This window comes from Oncorhynchus mykiss, chromosome 25 (genome assembly GCF_057628025.1).
Source record: "Oncorhynchus mykiss isolate SJ-2025 chromosome 25, ASM5762802v1, whole genome shotgun sequence".
NCBI classification, from domain to species: Eukaryota; Metazoa; Chordata; class Actinopteri; order Salmoniformes; family Salmonidae; genus Oncorhynchus; species Oncorhynchus mykiss.
In genome coordinates, this window is record NC_143046.1 from 64,518,821 (window position 1) to 64,540,263 (window position 21,443).

A 21,443-nucleotide genomic window follows, 5' to 3' on the forward strand; every position below is an offset into this window, starting at 1 on the left:
AAGAGGCCCATGATCACTCTGGATGAACTGCAGAGATCTACAGCTGAGGTGGGAGACTCTGTCCATAGGACAACAATCAGTCGTATATTGCACAAATCTGGCCTTTATGGAAGAGTGGCAAGAAGAAAGCCATTTCTTAAAGATATCCATAAAAAGTGTTGTTTAAAGTTTGCCACAAGCCACCTGGGAGACACACCAAACATGTGGAAGAAGGTGCTCTGGTCAGATGAAACCAAAATTGAACTTTTTGGCAACAATGCAAAACGTTATGTTTGGCGTAAAAGCAACACAGCTCATCACCTTGAACACACCATCCCCACTGTCAAACATGGTGGTGGCAGCATCATGGTTTGGGCCTGCTTTTCTTCAGCAGGGACAGGGAAGATGGTTAAAATTGATGGGAAGATGGAGGGAGCCAAATACAGGACCATTCTGGAAGAAAACCTGATGGAGTCTGCAAAAGACCTGAGACTGGGATGGAGATTTGTCTTCCAAAAAGACAATGATCCAAAACATTAAGCAAAATCTACAATGGAATGGTTCAAAAATAAACATATCCAGGTGTTAGAATGGCCAAGTCAAAGTCCAGACCTGAATCCAATCGAGAATCTGTGGAAAGAACTGAAAACTGCTGTTCACAAATGCTCTCCATCCAACCTCACTGAGCTCGAGCTGTTTTGCAAGGAGGAATGGGAAAAAATGTCAGTCTCTCGATGTGCAAAACTGATAGAGACATACCCCAAGCGACTTACAGCTGTAATCGCAGCAAAAGGTGGCGCTACAAAGTATTAACTTAAGGGGGCTGAATAATTTTGCACGCCCAATTTTTCAGTTTTTGATTTGTTAAAAAAGTTTGAAATATCCAATAAATGTTGTTCCACTTCATGATTGTGTCCCACTTGTTGTTGATTCTTCACAAAAAAATACAGTTTTATATCTTTATGTTTGAAGCCTGAAATGTGGCAAACGGTCGCAAAGTTCAAGGGGGCCGACTACTTTCGCAAGGCACTGTAAATGACTACCGGCCCGTAGCACTCACTTCCGTCATCATGAAGTGCTTTGAGAGACTAGTCAAGGACCATATCACCTCCAGCCTACCTGACACCATAGACCCACTCCAATTTGCTTACCACCCCAATAGGTCCACAGACAACGCAATCGCAACCACACTGCACACTGCCCTAACCCATCTGGACAAGAGGAAGACCTATGTGAGAATGCTGTTCATCGACTACAGCTCAGCATTTAACACCATAGTACCCTCCAAACTCGTCATCAAGCTCGAGACCCTAGGTCTCGACTCCGCCCTGTGCAACTGGGTACTGGACTTCCTGACGGGCCGCTCCCAGGTGGTGGGGGTAGGTAACAACATCTCCACCCCGATGATCCTCAACACTGGGGCCCAACAAGGGTGCATTCTGAGCCCTCTCCTGTACTCCCTGTTCACCCACAACTGCGTGGCCATGCACGCCTCCAACTCAATCATCAAGTTTGTGGACGACACTACAGTGGTAGGCTTGATTACCAACAACAACGAGACGGCCTACAGGGAGGAGGAGAGGGCCCTCGGAGTGTGGTGTCAGGAAAATAACCTCACACTCAACGTCATCAAAACAAAGGAGATGATCGTGGACTTCAGGAAACAGCAGAGGGAGCACCCCCCTATCCACATCGACGGGACAGTAGTGGAGAGGGTAGAAAGTTTTAAGTTCCTCGGCATACACATCACGGACAAACTGAATTGGTCCACCCACACAGACAGTGTGGTGAAGAAGGCGCAGCAGCAGGGCCTCCCGGGTGGCGCAGTGGTTAAGGGCGCTGTACTGCAGCGCCAGCTGTGCCATCAGAGTCCCTGGGTTCGCGCCCAGGCTCTGTCGTAACCGGCCGCGACCGGGAGGTCCGTGGGGCGACGCACAACAAAGCGTCGTCCGGGTTAGGGAGGGATTGGTCGGTAGGGATCTCCTTGTCTCATCGCGCACCAGCGACTCCTGTGGCGGGCCGGGCGCAGTGCGCGCTAGCCAAGGTTGCCAGGTGCACGGTATAGCCTCCGACACATTGGTGCGGCTGGCTTCCGGGTTGGAGGCGCGCTGTGTTAAGATGCAGCACGGCTGGTTGGGTCTCGGAGGACGCATGACATTCAGCCTTCGTCTCTCCGAGCCCGTACGGGAGTTGTAGCAATGAGACAAGATAGTAGCTACTACAACAATTGGATACCACGAAATTGGGGAGAAAAAGGGGTGGCTGAAGAAATTCAGCTTGTCACCAAAAGCACTCACAAACGTTTACAGATGCACAATTGAGAGCATCCTGTCGGGCTGTACCACCGCCTGGTACGGCAACTGCTTCGCCCACAACCGTAAGGCTCTCCAGAGGGTAGTGAGGTCTGTTCAACGCGTCACCGGGGGCAAACTACCTGCCCTGCAGGACACCTACACCAACCGATGTCACAGGAAGGCCATAAAGATCATCAAGGACAACAAACACCCGAGCCACTGCCTGTTCACCCCGATATCATCCAGAAGGCGAGGTCAGTACAGGTGCATCAGAGCAGGGACCGAGAGACTGAAAAACAGCTTCTATCTCAAGGCCATCAGACTGTTAAACAGCCACCACTAACATTGAGTGGCTGCTGCCAACATACTGACTCAACTCCAGCCACTCTAATAATGGAAAATTGATGTAAAAAATGTATCACTAGCCACTTTAAACAATGCCACTTAATATAATGTCTACATACCCTACATTACTCATCTCACATGTATATACGGTACTCGGTACCATCTACTGCATCTTGCCTATGCTGTTCTGTACCATCACTCATTCATATATCTTTATGTACATAGTCTTTATCCCTTTACACTTGTGTGTATAAGGTAGCTGTTGTGGAATTGTTAGGTTAGATTTTCTCATTGGTTATTACTGCATTGTCGGAACTAGAAGCACAAGCATTTCGCTACACTCGCATTAACATATTCTAACCATGTGTATGTGACAAATACAATTTGATTTGATATTCTGTCACCACTGGTTTGTTTTGTTTTATTACATTTTTGGGTTTTCCATCGTACATAATCAGAAATATTACTATATCTTAGTGTCAGATATCGCTTTCCTCCTCCTCCATATTTGGTGAATTGAACAGTGGAAGAACAACCTGAAGGTACTTCTCTTTGCACAAAACAGCAGCGTCCAGGCCTCCACCGAGTATGGACGGGAGCCGCAGCTGTTGACTGAGGTAAACAATGCAATTGTATATACAATTATTGCTTATACTGTAGTCTTTCTTATTTGTGACTGACTTAGTGTTGTTTGTCTATTGCTATTTTTATATAACGTACTTTCAGATCACTGAAACCCCACCTGATATGATGGAAGTTGTCGAACCAGATCAGAATGCCTTTGAGTTCCACCTTCAAGCACAGACTGAGAAGGATGGAGGTTTTTGACCGGGTAAAAATGATTGTCCTCTGTTAATTTATTTTCTGGCCCTCCAAGAGATTTGTAAGATGTATTTGTAATATGAAATATAATTGCATTTTTTCCCTGTTATCAATCAAGGTGAGCCTGAACATCGATAAGGCACAGGAGGAGAGCTACTGGAGCAGAATCAAGAAGGTGACCAGGTGCTACGACATCCGGGCGAATTACTTGGTTTGGAAGAAGGACAAAAGGTGAGACCTGGGAAACCTCGTTGTTCTTTCGCTCCCAGCTGGGGTCACCATCTGTTGAGGTGAATATAGAACATCAGATAACTATTTGCATTTGCACACAAAATAACCTAAAGCTAGTTTTAGTTTCCCCTAACACTAATGTTGTCTTCCTAGGGTTATCTCGGTGGAAGCCAGCAATCTTCTCCAGTTGGACGGTCAACCACTGATGCCCTACACGTTGATGAAGCCCAATAGATAAAGAATATTAAGCTTTTGTTGACATTTGAGAAAGCAAGAAATGGTAGTTATGCTGAGCTTAGAAAAATGTACCTCTTCAATTTACTTCTCCAAATGACTTTAGGGCCATCGACTGTCCGAGCCCCCCAGGAGGTGTCCCATCCACCAGAGCCAGTGAGTTTGGATAAGATAAGAGGGGGACCAGCTTGAGGTAGGCTATACCTTCCAAAACTATTGAAAAGTACATAATCACCCATTTATAACACTGCACTAATCCAGCAAATTCTCCCAGTACAGTGTAACCTGTGTTTGCTTGTTTACGTCCGTCTCCTCCCTTTAACTAGATCCTAGGGGTTCTGCAACACCCAGACGTGGAGCCACCTGATGTCCTCCATTACATCATCTGCAGCTACTGTTGTCATGTCATTATCTGCTAAGAATGTTCTTGGTATCATACTGGGCACAATGAGAGATACACAGATGAACTAAAAACACTACCAACACTCAGAACAAAGAGAGGTTCTGCCTGGACTTTGCAGTCTCCCTCTTCAAGTCCACCTTCCCGAGAGTGGTCTGTTGAGAACAAGCAATAGACAGAACCTCCCAACCACCCTCCATATTCCATACACCAGGATTCATTGTTTGTCTGCCATGTGTGTACAATTTTTTTGAAATTTAAACTACTTGTGAAAATAAATTGCCTCAACTGCACCCAAAAAAAAGTTAACTGTTTTAAAAGGTGTAAGGTATCCTATGATGGCATTTATTCAATGTATCCTAGGACCTACCATGGATACCTAAATATTCAACCACAAGGTTGAACTAATGAGCTATGCGAGAAAAAAAAACAAGAACAGGATTACTCAAATTTCAGTGTAGATAAAGAGAAAAGCAGGTTAAAATATAAACATGACAGCCAGACAACCCAGTGTATGAAGCAAATGGATTTGCATATGAATAGTGGAAATTAGCTGACTTTGATCTGTAAGGTAAGTAACTTTAATGTGTCAAGAGGATTACACATTTTTTTGACATTTCCAAAACATAGCAACGTTAAAGACATGGATTTCGTTGTAATGTTAACAAGGTTCCCAAAAGTAGTTAAGCAATGTTTATTTTATTAGCTAAACAAAATTGTCACGGAAATCAGCCTTGTTTGCATAGCGGTGATGAAAATAACATTTAGGCTGATCTCCACAATTCAAATCATTAGGTGTCACCGTTGATATAGCAATGGACACTAATAGTTAATCGAATCCCATTGTGACGCAGAGGGGGACACTTTTTGGCATGACAGGCCCCCAAAAACTGGGGGCTCAGTTTCCAGCAGGTGGAGCAAGAGGTTCCTGGTGGAGAGCCAGACACGATCACCAGGATGGAACATGGGAGCCTCACTGCGGTGGCGGTTCGCCTGAGCCTTCTGATGGCGGACAGCGCGCTTGAGCCTCACGTGGGCGTCGTTCCTCTGTCGGAACCACTCGTCCACTGCAGGGGCCTCGGTCTGGCTCGGAGGAAAACAGAAAGGCAAATGAAAGAAGGACAACAAATCATAACAGCAAGGCCAATTGAATGAGAGTGTGTATATGCATGTGTACAAACACCTGCACGGCATAAGCCTCAGGCAAACTGCGTTTAGCTGGGACATTACCCCTCAGTGTTATTCAAACTGACTTTTTGTTATGTTTTTTGTTGTTGTCTTTGACCGTCATTCTGTCCCTGCCCAGCAACTCTTGCAACTATGCTGTGATGTTTAACTTGCAATCTGTGAAGTCTATTCGCTGAAATTGTGAGTTAAAGAAATACTTTAACTAAGCGCATTAGTAATTGACTGACCCGGTCTCTCCAGATATAGTACTATTTCTAGGGTCAATTTTAGATCAATGTTATGCATTGTCAGCCATTCCTGAACCTGAGACCAGAACCTGGCTACCTGAGGGCAATACCAAAATAAATGGTCTATTGATTCTGTATCCTCAAAATCTGCAGAGCTTCGATGAATGTATGCCCCAAATATTAAACATTTTGTTGGTGGCAAGAGTTCTATATAATAATTTTATTTTAAAAGCACAATGTCCTGAATCTTGTGTTTTATATACGTATATCTACTCATACACCCTGTAATCTGTACATCAAAAATCTCTCCAATTATTTTGCAATCTGTATGGTACAGCTGTCAACATCCTGGTCCTCAAATGAAACTGGTATACTTTCCTATTTATGCTATTTTCATTCCTCTGACAGTTCTGATCCTTTATATTAGGCAGACAGACCAAGTCTGATGACTACCATTTCAATTTCATTTAAAAACAAGATATCCTATTCAATCGTTCCCATAAATTCAGGCATTTTATTAACCAGCACATTTAAGTATATGTTGTAATATTGGTTATCTTTTCAGGGGGATGAAACTGTAGCAAGCTCTGCAAAGAGACTTTGAAAAAAGTATTGTTTTAAATTCATCGAAAATGAGCCATGGCAATCTGCACAAAGGCAAAAAGGCATTAGTTAAACAACAAAGCTTTTCTTAATGATCTTCTGGAGGACCATTTAGGGTTCAAGTAAATAATAAGTGAAGCTTTTAGAGAGAGGTTTAGTGCTTCTATATTTAATAATCTCAACCCACCCAATTCATAATATAGATAGGCACGCTTTCTCTTGTCTGGTTTAGTGTCCCAGATAAAGCAAAATATTTTTTGCTCATATGATTTGAAAAGCGATTTAGGAGTAAGCAGCGCCATGAATAAACAGATATGACTAAGGAGTTAATCAGGGCAATTCTTCCATGAATAGACAAGTATTTACCTCTTCATGGTTGCAGGCTCTTGTCTATTTTTACAAGTATTTATCAGAGAGGGATTGGATGGTGCGGGTGATCCCTGGGTGTCCAGTGGTGAGGGATGTGTGTGTCCAGGTCAACAGCCAATCTCTTACCCCCGTGAGGATGTAGATGAGCTCTGGAGGGAAGGTAGCAGGAGCGGGTTCCTCCACCGACGTGAAACCACAGGGTGCGGGAAAGCTGGTCCCCAGGCGACAATTCTCATCCTCGACCAGGAGAGGGTGGGGTTATGAAGTTGGAGCCACAGGAGGCAGAGGATGACTGTATAAGGGTGTAGTGGTGAGGAAGGGGAGGCTTTCCTGGTGCATGGGTCGCACGGTGAGGGGGAATGGTGTTGTGATGTGTGCAATCATGTCAGATCTCAATTGTTGCATATCCAGGGCTTGGACAGGAAAAGGAGAGGAGAGCAGGTATGATGTTAAGTTCAGGGAGGAAGCGAAGGCCTGGTCGATGAAGTTCCCAGCAGCACCGGTCCACTAGAGCTGTAGAGACAACACTTGAGACAGCCAGCAAAATGGAAACCAGAAAGGGTTTAGCAGAAAACAGTGATAATGAATACTCATGCCTACCCTGGGAGATGGAAGGTCATGGGGTCACCCCTCTGCTTTAGTGGACCCAGGGTTGGGGGACACACACACGACACCACTGAAGCTGGTGCCCCTCCTGGCCGCAATAGGGACAGGGCCCCAGCTGTCTCCGACAACACCGCTCTGCAGCGGGAGGTGTGTGGCCCCTACCTCCATGGCTTCAGGCTCTGCCTCAGGACAGCCAAAAGAGGGAGGCAAGGTGGACACAGGCACTCCGGAAAGTTATCTAGACAGATGGCCATCGCGATGAGAGCGTCCAAGGATATGTTGTCATCCCGACATGCAAACTCCATCTGGACCTCCTTGCGCAGTCCACTGTGGAATAGATTGCGGAACACTGGCTCATTCCAGCTGGAGGCTGACACAGTCAGAAAGGGGAGGGCCCATTCCTCAGCGGTCTGGGCACCCGCTGGTGTTGGAAAAGTCACTCACCTCCCTCTCTGCCATCTGGAGAATGGTCGAAGAAAGCCCTAAACAGAGCCATGGACCTCTCATAGGAATACAGCTCCTCCACTCCTCGACGGCCGTAGCCCACTCCAACGCCCGTCCTGTCAGCAGGGAAATCCCTGACCTGGGCTGACAGACAGCTGGGTAGGCTGGGGGACTGGCTCACTGTGATGACCCATGGTAAGAGGCCATCAGAGGTATGGAGAACCTCGCTGGTGGTGTCAAGGCAGTGGAGAACATCCTTCATGATCGTACCCAGTAGAGCCAGCTGGTCTTGGTGGAATAGACGACCCTGTTCCTCGACCATCCAGAAGCTGCTTCAACTATTTCAGAGGCAGTATTCTGTAAAGTATACACTAGGAGTCAGGAAGCCGGTGCAGAAGGTGAATTTAATAATGGGACTAAGCCAATAAACAAAACAGGCGCCGCATACTGAAAGCAAACAAAACCATTACTGACTGAGGCTACTGAGGGCTAAATAAAGGGGAAAGTAATCAAGGTAATGATGAAATCCAGGTGTGCAAAACAATGGGGAGCTGGTGGGTGTAATGGTGGCTGCCAGGTGTTCCGTAATGTGGGTTGCCAGGACCGGTGGTCAGTAGATGGGCGAGGTCGAGCGAGAGGGAGAGGATATCACATACCTTCAACGATTAAAAATATTTTACACAACTCAGCATAGACTGTACATTATAATGAGCGTGCACATCTGCTGGGTAAGTAGTGGACATGCCCGGCTTGCCCTTTCCTGTAGGCTACTCAGTGGTGAGTAGATGTGTAACTTAAATTCTAAATTAACATTGTTAAAGAGTTCTACTTGCGTATGATATTTTGTATAACAACTGTGTGACATACACTACATGACAATAAGTATGGACACCTGCTTGTCGAACATCTTACTCCAAAATCATGGGCATTAATATGGAGTTGGTCCCCCTTTGCGGCTATAACAGCCTCCAGTCTTCTGGGAAGGCTTTCCACTAGATGTTGGAACATTGCTGCGGGGACCATTCAGCCACAAGAGGATTACTGAGGTCGAGCACTGATGTTGGGCAATTAGACCTGGCTCACAGTCAGCGTTCCAATTCATCCCAAAGGTGCTTGATGGGGTTGAGGTCAGGGCTCTGTGCAGACCAGTCAAGTTCTTCCACACCGATCTCGACAAACCATTTCTGTATGGACCTCGCTTTGTGCACGGGGGCATTGTCATGCTGAAACAGGAAAGGGCCATCCCCAAACAGTTGCCACATAGTTGGAAGCACAGAATCGTCTAGAATGTCATTGTATGCTGTAGCGTTAAGATTTCCCTTCACTGGAACTAAGGCGCCTAGCCCGAACCATGAAAAACTGCCCCGGACCATTATTCCTCCTCCACCAAACTTTGCAGTTGGCACTATGCATTCGGGCAGGTAGCGTTCTCCTGGCATCCTCCAAACCCAGACTCGACCGTCGGACTGCCAGATGGTGAAGCGTGATTCATCACTCCAGAGAACGCGTTTCCACTGCTCCAGAGTCCGATGGCGGCGAACTTTACACCAATCCAGCCAACACTTGGCATTGCGCATGGTGATCTTAGGCTTGTGTGCGGCTGCTTGGCCATGGAAACCCATTTCATGAAGCTCCCGACGAACAGTTGTTGTGCTGACGTTGCTTCCAGTGGCAGTTTGGAACTCAAATTACACGCTTCAGCACTCGGCGGTCCAGTTCTGTGAGCTTGTGTGGCTGAGCCGTTGATGCTCCTTGATATTTTCACTTCACAATAACAGCATTTACAGTTGACCGGGGCAGCACTATCAGGGCTGAAATTTGATGAACTGATTGTTGGAAAGGTGGCATCGTATGACAGTGCCATGTTGAAAGTCACTGAGCTCTTCAGTAAGGCCATTCTACTGCCAATGTTTGTCTATGGAGACTGCATGGCTGTGTGCTCGGTTTTATACACCTGTCAGCAACGGGTGAGGCTGAAATAGCCGAATTCACAAATTTGAAGGGGTGTTCACATACTGTTGCATATAGAGTAAGAGGACAGTGTTTGAAACTGGCCACCAGATGACACTATTATTCCTTTTTTGTCTTGTCATTTGTATCCGACTTTAATGTGCCCAGACGGCTGGCTATACACTCTTCTGCCCCCGGCGATCGGCTCTTACGTAAAACATCCTTTGTTCAGGCTGCAAAGGCGTCTGTTACTTTCTTAACTCGATCTGACGGCCTGCCGCCTAAAAAATAGGTCACAGAAAAATGAAAAAAAAGGATTGTACTTTACAGGCTCTAGAGAAGTTAGAGTTGTACTTATAATAAAGCCATATTATGCATTGTTAAGGTGTCTTGTATGATTCAGAGAAGTTTCATATGATGTCTCAAAATGGTCAAGCCCACAAGCATAAATCTCTAAGGTGTACTTTTACGGATGAATTTGGCGCTAGAAGAAGATTCAACAGCTTAAAAAAACGAATACATTGTTGAAATGTACGAATATTTACTTGGTAAATATGTTTAAAGGGGTCTAGTTTGCATATGTGCCTTCAATTTCAAGACATTGAATCCATGATACTCGTGGTATATAAAAATATCTTAGTTGTCACATTTGTGATCAAAATAGTGTCTCTAATGTATACTGCATATATTTAATTATAGCAGATTATTATTTTTCAGTAGATTGGAGTTGAGTTGCATTATGGATATACACTGAGTGTAGAAAACATTAAGAACACCTTCCTAATGTTGAGTTGCACCATTTTTGCCCTCAGAACATCCTCAATTTGTCAGGGCATGGACTCTACAAGGTGTCGAAAGCATTCCACAGCGATGCTGACCCATGTTGACTCCAATGCTTCCCACAGTTGTGTCACGTTGGCTGGATGTCCTTTGGGTGGTGGATCATTCTTGATACACACAGGAAACTGTTGAGCGTGTAAAACCCAGCAACATTGAAGTTTTTGACACACTCAAACCAGTGCACCTGGCACCTACTACCGTACCCCGTTCAAAGGCCCTTAACTCTTTTTTTGACCTTCCCATTCACCCTCTGAATGACACACATAGACAACCCATGTCTCAAAGCTTAGAAATCCTTTAACCTGTCTCTTCCCTTTCATCTTTAACCTGTCTCTTCCCCTTCATCTTTAACCTGTCTCTTCCCTTTTATCTTTAACCTGTCTCTTCCCCTTCATCTTGAACCTGTCTCTTCCCCTTCATCTTTAACCTGTCTCTTCCCCTTCATCTTTAACCTGTCTCTTCCCCTTCATCTTTAACCTGTCTCTTCCCCTTCATCTTTAACCTGTCTCTTCCCCTTCATCTTTAACCTGTCTCCTCCCCTTCATCTTTAACCTGTCTCTTCCCCTTCATCTTTAACCTGTCTCTTCCCCTTCATCTTTAACCTGTCTCCTCCCCTTCATCTTTAACCTGTCTCCTCCCCTTCATCTTTAACCTGTCTCTTCCCCTTCATCTACACTGATTGAAGTGGATTTCACAAGTGACATTAATAAGGTTAATAAGCTTTCACCTGGATTCACCTGGTCAGTCTGTGTCATGGAAAGAGCAGGAGTCCATAACAATGTTTAAACTCAGTGTACTTGATCAAGATGATCTTACAGATGATTTTACCATTATCCATTAGCCTTGACATATGTTTAAATCAGTGATTGACTGTAAAACATCATATTTTTGTTATTTCAGGGGGAATTATAGACCCATACACCAAATTAGTGTAATAACTTAACACATATTTAATGTCAATAGAATTGTTTAGTGTCTCTTGCACATTGTAGACCTGGTTTGTGTGAGTTATGCTGAATAGTCACAAGGGTAGGCCTGGTTTATTAAGAGTATTGGGACATAGCGAAATGTGTAAACCTGGTTGATATGGATATTTGGGCTGAGATATGCAGGTGTAGATCTGGTTTATAATAACATTGGGACTCAATCAAAGGTGTAGAACTGGTTTGTAGGAGTACTGGGGCTGAGGTGCAGGGGTAGACCTTGTTTACAGATTATGGGGTTTCAGGCTTCGGCACATATAGCCTTAGTTGGCTAATTGGGTTCAAGCACAGGTGCAGACTTTGTAGGTATGTAAATTGGAACTGAAGTACAGACCTGGTTTGTAATTAGTCCTTCCACCATTGGACATTTGAGACAAAATATCCACAGGAAGGTAGGCCTATTATTAAACCGACTTTTCAAAACGCGGGTCTGTGCATGGCTGCGCGGCTCTCACTGGTTGGTTCTTCATTACCTGACGCATGCGCTCAAGATGTTAACATTAGCTGAGCTCATGCAGATGTTAGGTAGTTGCTAAGCAGGATCGGTAGGACAAACCTACCGTAAACCCTAACCCAGTGGTGTAAAGTACTTAAGTAAAACTACTTTAAGTACTACTTATGTAGTTTTTTGGGATATCTGTACTTTACCTGTCATATTTTTCACAACTTTTACTTCACTACCTTCCTAATGAAAATAATGTACTTTTTACTCCATTCATTTTCCCTGTTACTCAAAAGTACTACATTTTGAATGCTTAGCAGGACAGGAAAAAGGTCAAATTCACACACTTGTCAAGAGAACATCCCTGGTCATCCCTACTGCCTCTGATCTGGTGGACTCACTAAACACAAATGCTTTGTTTGTAAATTATGTGAAGTGTTGTAGTGTGCCTCTGGCTATCTGTAAATAAATAAAAAAAAACAAGAAAATTGTGGCATGCTTAATTAATATATGCAATTGGAAATGATTTATACTTTTACTTTTGATACTTAAGTATATTTTTTCAATTAGATTTACTTTTGATACTTAAGTATATTTAAAACAAAATACTTTGACTTTTACTCAAGTAGTATTTTACTGGGTGACTTTTACTTGAGTCATTTTCTATTAAGGTATCTTTACTTTTACTCAAGTATGACAATTGGGTACCTTTTCCACCACTGGATGTCTTCTGTGCCCACATGAATAACCCCCCATGATGTACAGTGCCTTGCGAAAGTATTCGGCCCCCTTGAACTTTGCGACCTTTTGCCACATTTCAGGCTTCAAACATAAAGATATAAAACTGTATTTTCGGGCAAAATTATTCAGCCCCCTTAAGTTAATACTTTGTAGCGCCACCTTTTGCTGCGATTACAGCTGTAAGTCGCTTGGGGTATGTCTCTATCAGTTTTGCACATCGAGAGACTGACATTTTTTCCCATTCCTCCTTGCAAAACAGCTCGAGCTCAGTGAGGTTGGATGGAGAGCATTTGTGAACAGCAGTTTTCAGTTCTTTCCACAGATTCTCGATTGGATTCAGGTCTGGACTTTGACTTGGCCATTCTAACACCTGGATATGTTTATTTTTGAACCATTCCATTGTAGATTTTGCTTTATGTTTTGGATCATTGTCTTGTTGGAAGACAAATCTCCGTCCCAGTCTCAGGTCTTTTGCAGACTCCATCAGGTTTTCTTCCAGAATGGTCCTGTATTTGGCTCCATCCATCTTCCCATCAATTTTAACCATCTTCCCTGTCCCTAATGAAGAAAAGCAGGCCCAAACCATGATGCTGCCACCACCATGTTTGACAGTGGAGATGGTGTGTTCAGGGTGATGAGCTGTGTTGCTTTTACGCCAAACATAACGTTTTGCATTGTTGCCAAAAAGTTCAATTTTGGTTTCATCTGACCAGAGCACCTTCTTCCACATGTTTGGTGTGTCTCCCAGGTGGCTTGTGGCAAACTTTAAACAACACTTTTTATGGATATCTTTAAGAAATGGCTTTCTTCTTGCCACTCTTCCATAAAGGCCAGATTTGTGCAATATACGACTGATTGTTGTCCTATGGACAGAGTCTCCCACCTCAGCTGTAGATCTCTGCAGTTCATCCAGAGTGATCATGGGCCTCTTGGCTGAATCTCTGATCAGTCTTCTCCTTGTATGAGCTGAAAGTTTAGAGGGACGGCCAGGTCTTGGTAGATTTGCAGTGGTCTGATACTCCTTCCATTTCAATATTATCGCTTGCACAGTGCTCCTTGGGATGTTTAAAGCTTGGGAAATCTTTTTGTATCCAAATCCGGCTTTAAACTTCTTCACAACAGTATCTCGGACCTGCCTGGTGTGTTCCTTGTTCTTCATGATGCTCTCTGCGCTTTTAACGGACCTCTGAGACTATCACAGTGCAGGTGCATTTATACGGAGACTTGATTACACACAGGTGGATTGTATTTATCATCATTAGTCATTTAGGTTAACATTGGATCATTCAGAGATCCTCACTGAACTTCTGGAGAGAGTTTGCTGCACTGAAAGTAAAGGCGCTGAATAATTTTGCACGCCCAATTTTTCAGTTTTTGATTTATTAAAAAAGTTTGAAATATCCAATAAATGTCGTTCCACTTCATGATTGTGTCCCACTTGTTGTTGATTCTTCACAAAAAAATACAGTTTTATATCTTTATGTTTGAAGCCTGAAATGTGACAAAAGGTCGCAAAGTTCAAGGGGGCCGAATACTTTCGCAAGGCACTGTAACTGGAATGATGCGATAGATGTTCTTCTTCTATGTTTTTGTTTTATTATTTCACTGCCATACTGTGTTTGATCTTGTCTAGCCATCTTGTCTTAAGAGGACCACAATGGAAATAAATCCCAGACTTTATTGTGTGTTATCCTCGATGATTTTTATTCATGTGCATGTATGGCTTTTAAGTTTTTTGTGTGCTTGTTTTTTTTTAAATGGTCGAATGAATAAACTAAACTGCCCTGACCCTAACCTTACCTTAACTCTTTGAACTCTTTGAATTTAAACTTCAATAGGGTGATGTCAGTTGGTCGTCTCAAGGATCCCACTAAGCCACAGGTGTCAAAACTCATTCCATAGAGGGCAGACTATCATCCATTTTTGTACTTATAGCCTACAGTAAATGAAAATGTACCGATTGATTAAAGAATAATTTAGGCTCATGAGCTTAGTTTAGTTCCACTTTCGTACCCAAAATATAAGCTTGTTTTACTCCCATGTTTGTAAACAAAGTAAATGTATAGCCTAAAAGCATGGTTGAAACTATAATTTTGATATCATGGATGGTCAGTCCTTGAATCCGTAGCTCTGTCTTTCAATTGAAGAGTGGTTAAATTTCTCCATCTGCATTCAACCTACTTTTTCTGAAACCGTGGTGGGGAGGTACTTTGTTATTGTTTCAACACTGATCGTCGCTTTAAGGTCACAGATTAGTTAGGAACTCCTCTCACCCGGTTGTGTAGGTCTTAATTGGACACAAATGGAAAGGAAATAACAAAAACCAGCAGATACTGGGCCCTCCATGGAATGAGTTTGACACCCCTGCTCTAAGCATTCCCTACCTTCTGTTAAGGCTACATGGGTTTGCACATGCATCAGGTGATCAAAACCAGTGTTCTGAAAAGTTTGTTTTAATAATATTTTCCTGTGGATATTTTGTAAAAAAAAATGTCCAACGGCATAAGGAACAGCGCCAACAACTGGCAGAATAAGTTGAAATTGCAGTTTATTCAACATACAAACATTTCAATTGAATAAAGGCCGACCTGATCAGCAATGGAGTAAAGGCCACTGTAATAGGCCAATATTCTCATGAATCCCTCTCACACTGTGGGAGGGAGGGAGGACAGGGCCCTTGGTTTATACCAGTGTTTCTTAATCCTGCCTCTTTTTCCCTAGCACTACACACCTGGTTCCACTAATTAAAGGTTTGGTGATGAGTTGATTAGTGGAATAAGGTGCACTGATTTAGGATAAGGGCCGTCATTCCAATTTGAAAGCAGTACCACAAGGTGGCAGCATTGGACCATATAAACCAATTTGAAAGCAGTACCACAAGGTGGCAGCATTGGACCATATAAAACATTATCTCCAATCAAGACTTGGCACAATACCTGGCTACTGTTTAAGAAAAGACAACTATAGCCCATGTCAAACAAAATACTTGACTAATTATTAAATATAGGTATATGTAGCCTATTGGTTTTTGTGAAAGAGATGGGAGTTGGAGGGGTGAGGAAGAACTAGGCATATTCTGTCAGTAAGACATCAAATATTGACTTTACAAACATCTTAGTATATATGTTCTGTAACATTAGTTTATTACACTTTGTCTGAGAGAAAAAAAATGAGAATTTACAATTTACTGCTACAGAACTTGACCTCGTTTTAGGTTGCTGTGGATCTGACTAAAGCTATGAAAATGATCTAAGTAATCCTAATGAAAAGTTAAAGTTGAGGTTATGTATTGATTTCCTTGCCAGTGTTGCAACATAATTTCATCAGTGCTGTTTCCATCAGCCGTTTTCATCGATGTAGTCAAAACAAGGGGCTTTAAAGGGCTGCTGGGGTGAGTATGTATTAGGTCATATTTACACATTTAACCCCACTATACAATGAATGATTTATTTACTTAAGCTGCATAAGTCGACTTGCAGGCTACATTGAACATTAAACACTATTTCACTGGCCGCTTAGAGTGCAATAATGAAGCCATACTCTACACCGTTCTGTTATTCTAGGTGCTGTCCATGGTGCTGATTTGTGGAGGCAGGTGCTGTGTAAGAAGTCTATGCATATTGGATGCTATGTTTGTATTTGTATTTTGTATTTATTCAGGATCCCCATTAGTTCCTGTCAAGGCAGCAGCTGCTCTTCCTGGGTTCCAAACATATTAACGCACCTACATTACATATAAAACCAAATATAAAACAGGACATCATATGACATTATTACACCATTACATAACTACAATACAAAATGTTCAATACCACCATTCAGCAATATCACAATGTATGCGTATGCATGTGTCTGTACCTTTGTGTGTCTCTTCACAGTCCCCGCTGTTCCATAAGGTGTATCTTTACCTGTTAAAAAAAAATCTGATTCTACTGCTTGCATCAGTTATCTGATGTGGAATAGAGTTCCATGTAGTCATGGCTCTATGTAGTACTGTGCACCTCCCATAGTCTGTTCTGGACTTGGGGACTGTGAAGAGACCTCTGGTGGCATGTCTTGTGGGGTATGCATGGGTGTCCGAGCTGTGTGCAAGTATTTTAAACAGACAGCTCGGCACATTCAGCTTGTCAACCTCTTACAACCTCTTACAAAAACAAGTAGTGATGAAGTCAACCTCTCTTCCACTTTGAGCCATGAGAGATTGACATGCATGTCATTAATGTTAGCACTCTGTGTACTTTTAAGGGCCAGCCGTGCTGCCCTGTTCTGAGCCAACTGCAATTTTCCTAAGTCACTCTTTGTTGCACCTGACCACACTACTGAACAGTAGTCTAGGTGCAACAAAAATAGGGCCCGTAGGACTTGCCTTGTTGATAGTGTTGTTAAGAAGGTAGAGCTTTATTATGGACAGACTGAGTCTTAGCTACTGTTGTATCAATATGTTTTGACTGTGACAGTTTACAATCCAGGGTTACTCAAAGCAGTTTAGTCACCTCAACTTACTTAATTTCCACATTATTCATTACGAGATGTAGTTGAGGTTTAGGGTTTAGTGAATGATTTGTCCCAAATACAATGCTTTCAATTTTGGAAATATTTAGGACTAACTTATTCCTTGCTACCCATTCCAAAGATAACTGCAGCTCTTTGTTAAGTGTTGCAGTCATTTCAGTCGCTGTAGTAGCTGACGTGTAGTAGCTGATGTGTATAATGTTGAGTCATCCGCATACATACACACACTGGCCTTACTCAAAGCCAGTGGCATGTTGTTAGTAAAGATTGAAAAAAGCAAGGGGCCTAAACAGCTACCCTGGGGAATACCTGATTCTACCTGGATTATGTTTGAGAAGCCTCCATTAAAGAACACCCTCTGTGTTCTGTTAGACAAGTAACTATTTATCCACATTATAGCAGGGGGTGTTTTTCTAGCAGCAGCCTATGATCTATAATGTCAAAAGCTGCACTGAAGTCTAACAAGAAAGCCCCCACAATAATTTCATCTGCAATGTCTCTCAGCCAATCATCAATCATTTGTGTAAGTGCCGTGCTTTTTGAGTGTCCTTCCCTATAAGTCTGTTGTCAATTTGTTTACTGTGAAATAGCATTGTATCTGGTCAAACACCATTTTTTACAGAAGTTTACTAAGGGTTGGAAACAGGCTGATTGGTTGCCTATTTGAGACAGTAAAGGGGGATTTACTATTCTTGGGTAGCGGAATGACTTTAGCTTCCCTCCAGGTCTGAGGGCACACACTTTCTAGTAGGCTTAAATTGAAGATGTGGCAAATAGGAGTGGCAATATCATCCGCCATTATCCTCAGTAATTTTCCATCCAGATTGTCAGACCCCAAAGGCTTGTCATTGTTGATTGACAACAATGTTTTTTTCACCTCTTCCATGCTGACTTTACGGAATTCAAAAGTACAATTCTTGATTTTTCATAATTTTGTCAGATATACTTGGATGTGTAGTGTCAGCGTTTGTTGCTGGCATGTCATATGTCGTTTGCTTATCTTGCCAATGAAAAAGTCATTAAAGTAGTTGTCAATATCAGTGGGTTCTGTGACGAATGAGCCATCTGATTCAATGAATGATGGAGCTGAGTTAGCCTTTTTTCCCAAAATGTCATTTAAGATTCTCCAAAGCTTTTTATTATCATTCTTTATATCGTTTATTTTTGTTTCATGGAATAGTTTCTTTTTCTTTAGTAACATGATTTCTTAATTTTCAGTCCATTTGCCAATCAGTTGGGCTGCTAGACTTTTGCCATACCTTTTGCCTCATCCCTCTCAATCATACCATTTTTCAATTCCTCATCAAGCCAAGGGGATTTAACAGTCTTTACAGTAATTTTTTTAATGGGTACATGCATATTACTAACTGGAATAAGCAATTTCCTAAATGTGTCAAGTGCAGCGTCTGGTTGCTCTTCATTACGCACCACAGACCAGCAAATATTCTTTACATCATCAACATATGAATCACTATAAAACTTATTCTATGACCTCTTAAACACTATATTAGGCCCACCCTTTGGAACTGATTTTCCTAGATATGGCTACTATATTGTGATCACCACATCCTATGGATTTGGATACCACTTTAAAGCAAATTTCTGAAGCATTAGTAAAGATGTGGTCAATACATGTTGATGATTTCATTCCTGTGCTGTTTAACTACCCTGGTAGGTTGACTGATAACCTGAACCAGGTTGCAGTCACTTGTTAAGAGTTTGAAGTTTTTTATTGAGTGGGCAGCTTGACTGACAACCTGAACCAGGTTGCAGGCATTGGTTACAGTTTTACGTTTTTTCTTGAGTGGACAGCTTGACAAGAGCCAGTCTATATTTAAGTCGCCCATAAAATATACTTCTCTGTTGATATCGCATACATTATCAAGCATTTCACACATATTATCCGGATACTGACTGTTAGCACTTGGTGGTCTATATCAGCTTCCCACCAGAATGGGTTTAAGGTGAGGCAGATGGACCTGTAGCCATATTACTTCAACGGTATTTAACATGAGATCCTCTCTAAAGCTTTACATGAATGTGGTTCTGAATATTGACCACAACACAGCGTTAGATAACGTTTTAGGCCTATTAATTGGAAACATGTATATAGGCTATGTACTGTTAGATATATCTTATATATTACATATATTCGACGCGCCTAAACAATTAAGAATACTATCACTGAATACATCACCAAAGGAAAAGCAACTATTGCGCGCTGTTGTGCGGCTGTTGTATGGCGAGGGAATTTTGAAAGCTCACGCTTTACTGTTTGTATTAATAAAATCCACTGCTGACGTCGAAGATAAAGACCCGACTGCCGTATTTTGACTGCAAGACTATGCTTCACATTCCAGCCCCGCTCTCATTTGTTCCAGCCTATACCAACGCTCACGCGCTCTCTCGGGAACCGTTGGCATTGGCAGTGAGCGAGCGGGCATGAGTGACAGTCTGCAGTAGTTCGCTCGGGCTCCCAACCTCATATATCGCTTTGGATTAGCTATATGCTAATATCGATTAGAGAGAAGAGTAGCAGCGCGGTGCTGCGAGCCGACAGTGGAGGCTACCCGAGTCTGAGCAGGCTCCTCAACAGCCATGGCTGAAGGTGGTGAAGGGGAAGATGAAATTCAGTTCTTGAGAACTGTAAGTAGCCCAATGTCCGTTCGCTAATTTGTGTGGCAACCTGCCTCCTGTGTGCATTTCCAGTGTTGTATCCCATCCCATGTCTATTTAATAGCCTACTGCAGATTATGCTTTACATAGCCAGGTGATTATAGGCTACATCTTGATTATGAAATATTTATATAATGTAGCCAATAGGTCTAATTCAGAGTACACTGTCTCCTGAACGCGAGCGCTTTTTGGGTATCCCTCGATAACATGCTTCTTCGTAAAACCGGTTGTCTCAGTAGCCTACGTTTTGCTGTCAATGAATGCAATGGAATGCCGGAATGCCTAACCTTGTACTACTCCTTCCAGATAATAAGACAACTCCTGTCTCACTTTCAGCCCACAACACTACTGCTTTGTTGTTGTTGATTGCTAACTAGTACGTTTCCCTTTTCCAGGTGTAGCAATGCTGTCTACACTATAGTTAAAAAAGTTTACCTTTTGCATGTCTAGTTATTATTCTTAACCTCAAATTCAGAATATGGTGTCTACCAAGGCAGATGTAGGGCAATCAATTCTGAATATGGAGTCTACCCAGGCAGATGAAGAGGCAGTAAGCAAAATGAAAAGCAATAGCCTAATGTAGGCCTAATATTGTTATGGTGATTTACTGTGATAGATGAGGCATTCACAGTGGTCACCGACAGCGCTTAGTTCTGTGTGCTCTTGCAGGGCTCTCCGTTCAAAATAAGGCATGTTAATTATCGGCTAAACAACAATAATTTGGGCAGTAGGCTTCTTCAGTTCTGATTAACCATGCTGTCAAGCTTACAGCACATAAACCCGGCTCATAATATTGTCTGGAATGGAGTGAATGGAATGGTATCAAACACATGGAAACCATGTTTGATGTGTTCAATACCATTCCATTGATTTTGTTCCAGCCATTACCATGAGCCCGTCTTTCCCAATTAAGGTGCCACCAACGTCCTGTTAGACAATGTGGTCCTATACTAATGAAAGTAGGGGTTGTAACTTGAGGAAGAATGGCTCAGAGGAGCACCTCTCCTTATGGTCTACACTACTTGCTACTACTCATCTTTTGGCATAGCCAGTTATGCTAGAAAACATAGCTTTATCTACAAAGTTGAGGCTAATATGAAACCAAAACGAAAACCCACCTCTTAAAGCATAAGCAAGCTCTTCTTGGTGATGACGTTGATGACCATGCTGACTTTGTGTCACTACAACTACAGGAAAACACATTTGAGAAATATCTGGGCTAAAAATACCCCACAGTTTAGGTAGGTGAAGGATATGAGGGCTGGAGGCCTTCCAGACTTCTGGACACCGGGAGGTGTTTGGTGGTTGCACATATCACAGTCAGTGGGGGTTTTCATTGGTTTTCCTTTATCAAGTTGCCTTCAGTGGGATAATTTTATTAATTATTCACCATACCATTGGAGGGTGAGAAAGGTTGGCTGGTATACTATGAAACCATAGACTTACATTTCTTTCTTCTCATTCAAAGGCATATTTAAACACCCAGTCGAAATTATGTTCAATGCAGTGGCATATTCAAGTAGATGAATGCAGAAGTGGAGAGTCTATTTTCAACCC

At 42.7% G+C, this 21,443-nt stretch overlaps 1 protein-coding gene across 1 annotated transcript in view; it reads left to right on the top strand.

Annotated features, from left to right (window-relative positions):
* The first annotated feature begins 19,157 nt into the window (after positions 1-19,157).
* LOC110505504 (ryanodine receptor 3) overlaps positions 19,158-21,443 on the top strand; it is a 160,970-nt gene continuing 158,684 nt past the window's right edge. Inside the window, exon 1 of the mRNA XM_090220746.1 lies at positions 19,158-19,856. Coding sequence (XP_090076872.1) covers positions 19,809-19,856 — 48 coding nt within the window. The 5' untranslated portion in view covers positions 19,158-19,808. The remainder of the gene's footprint in view (positions 19,857-21,443) is intronic.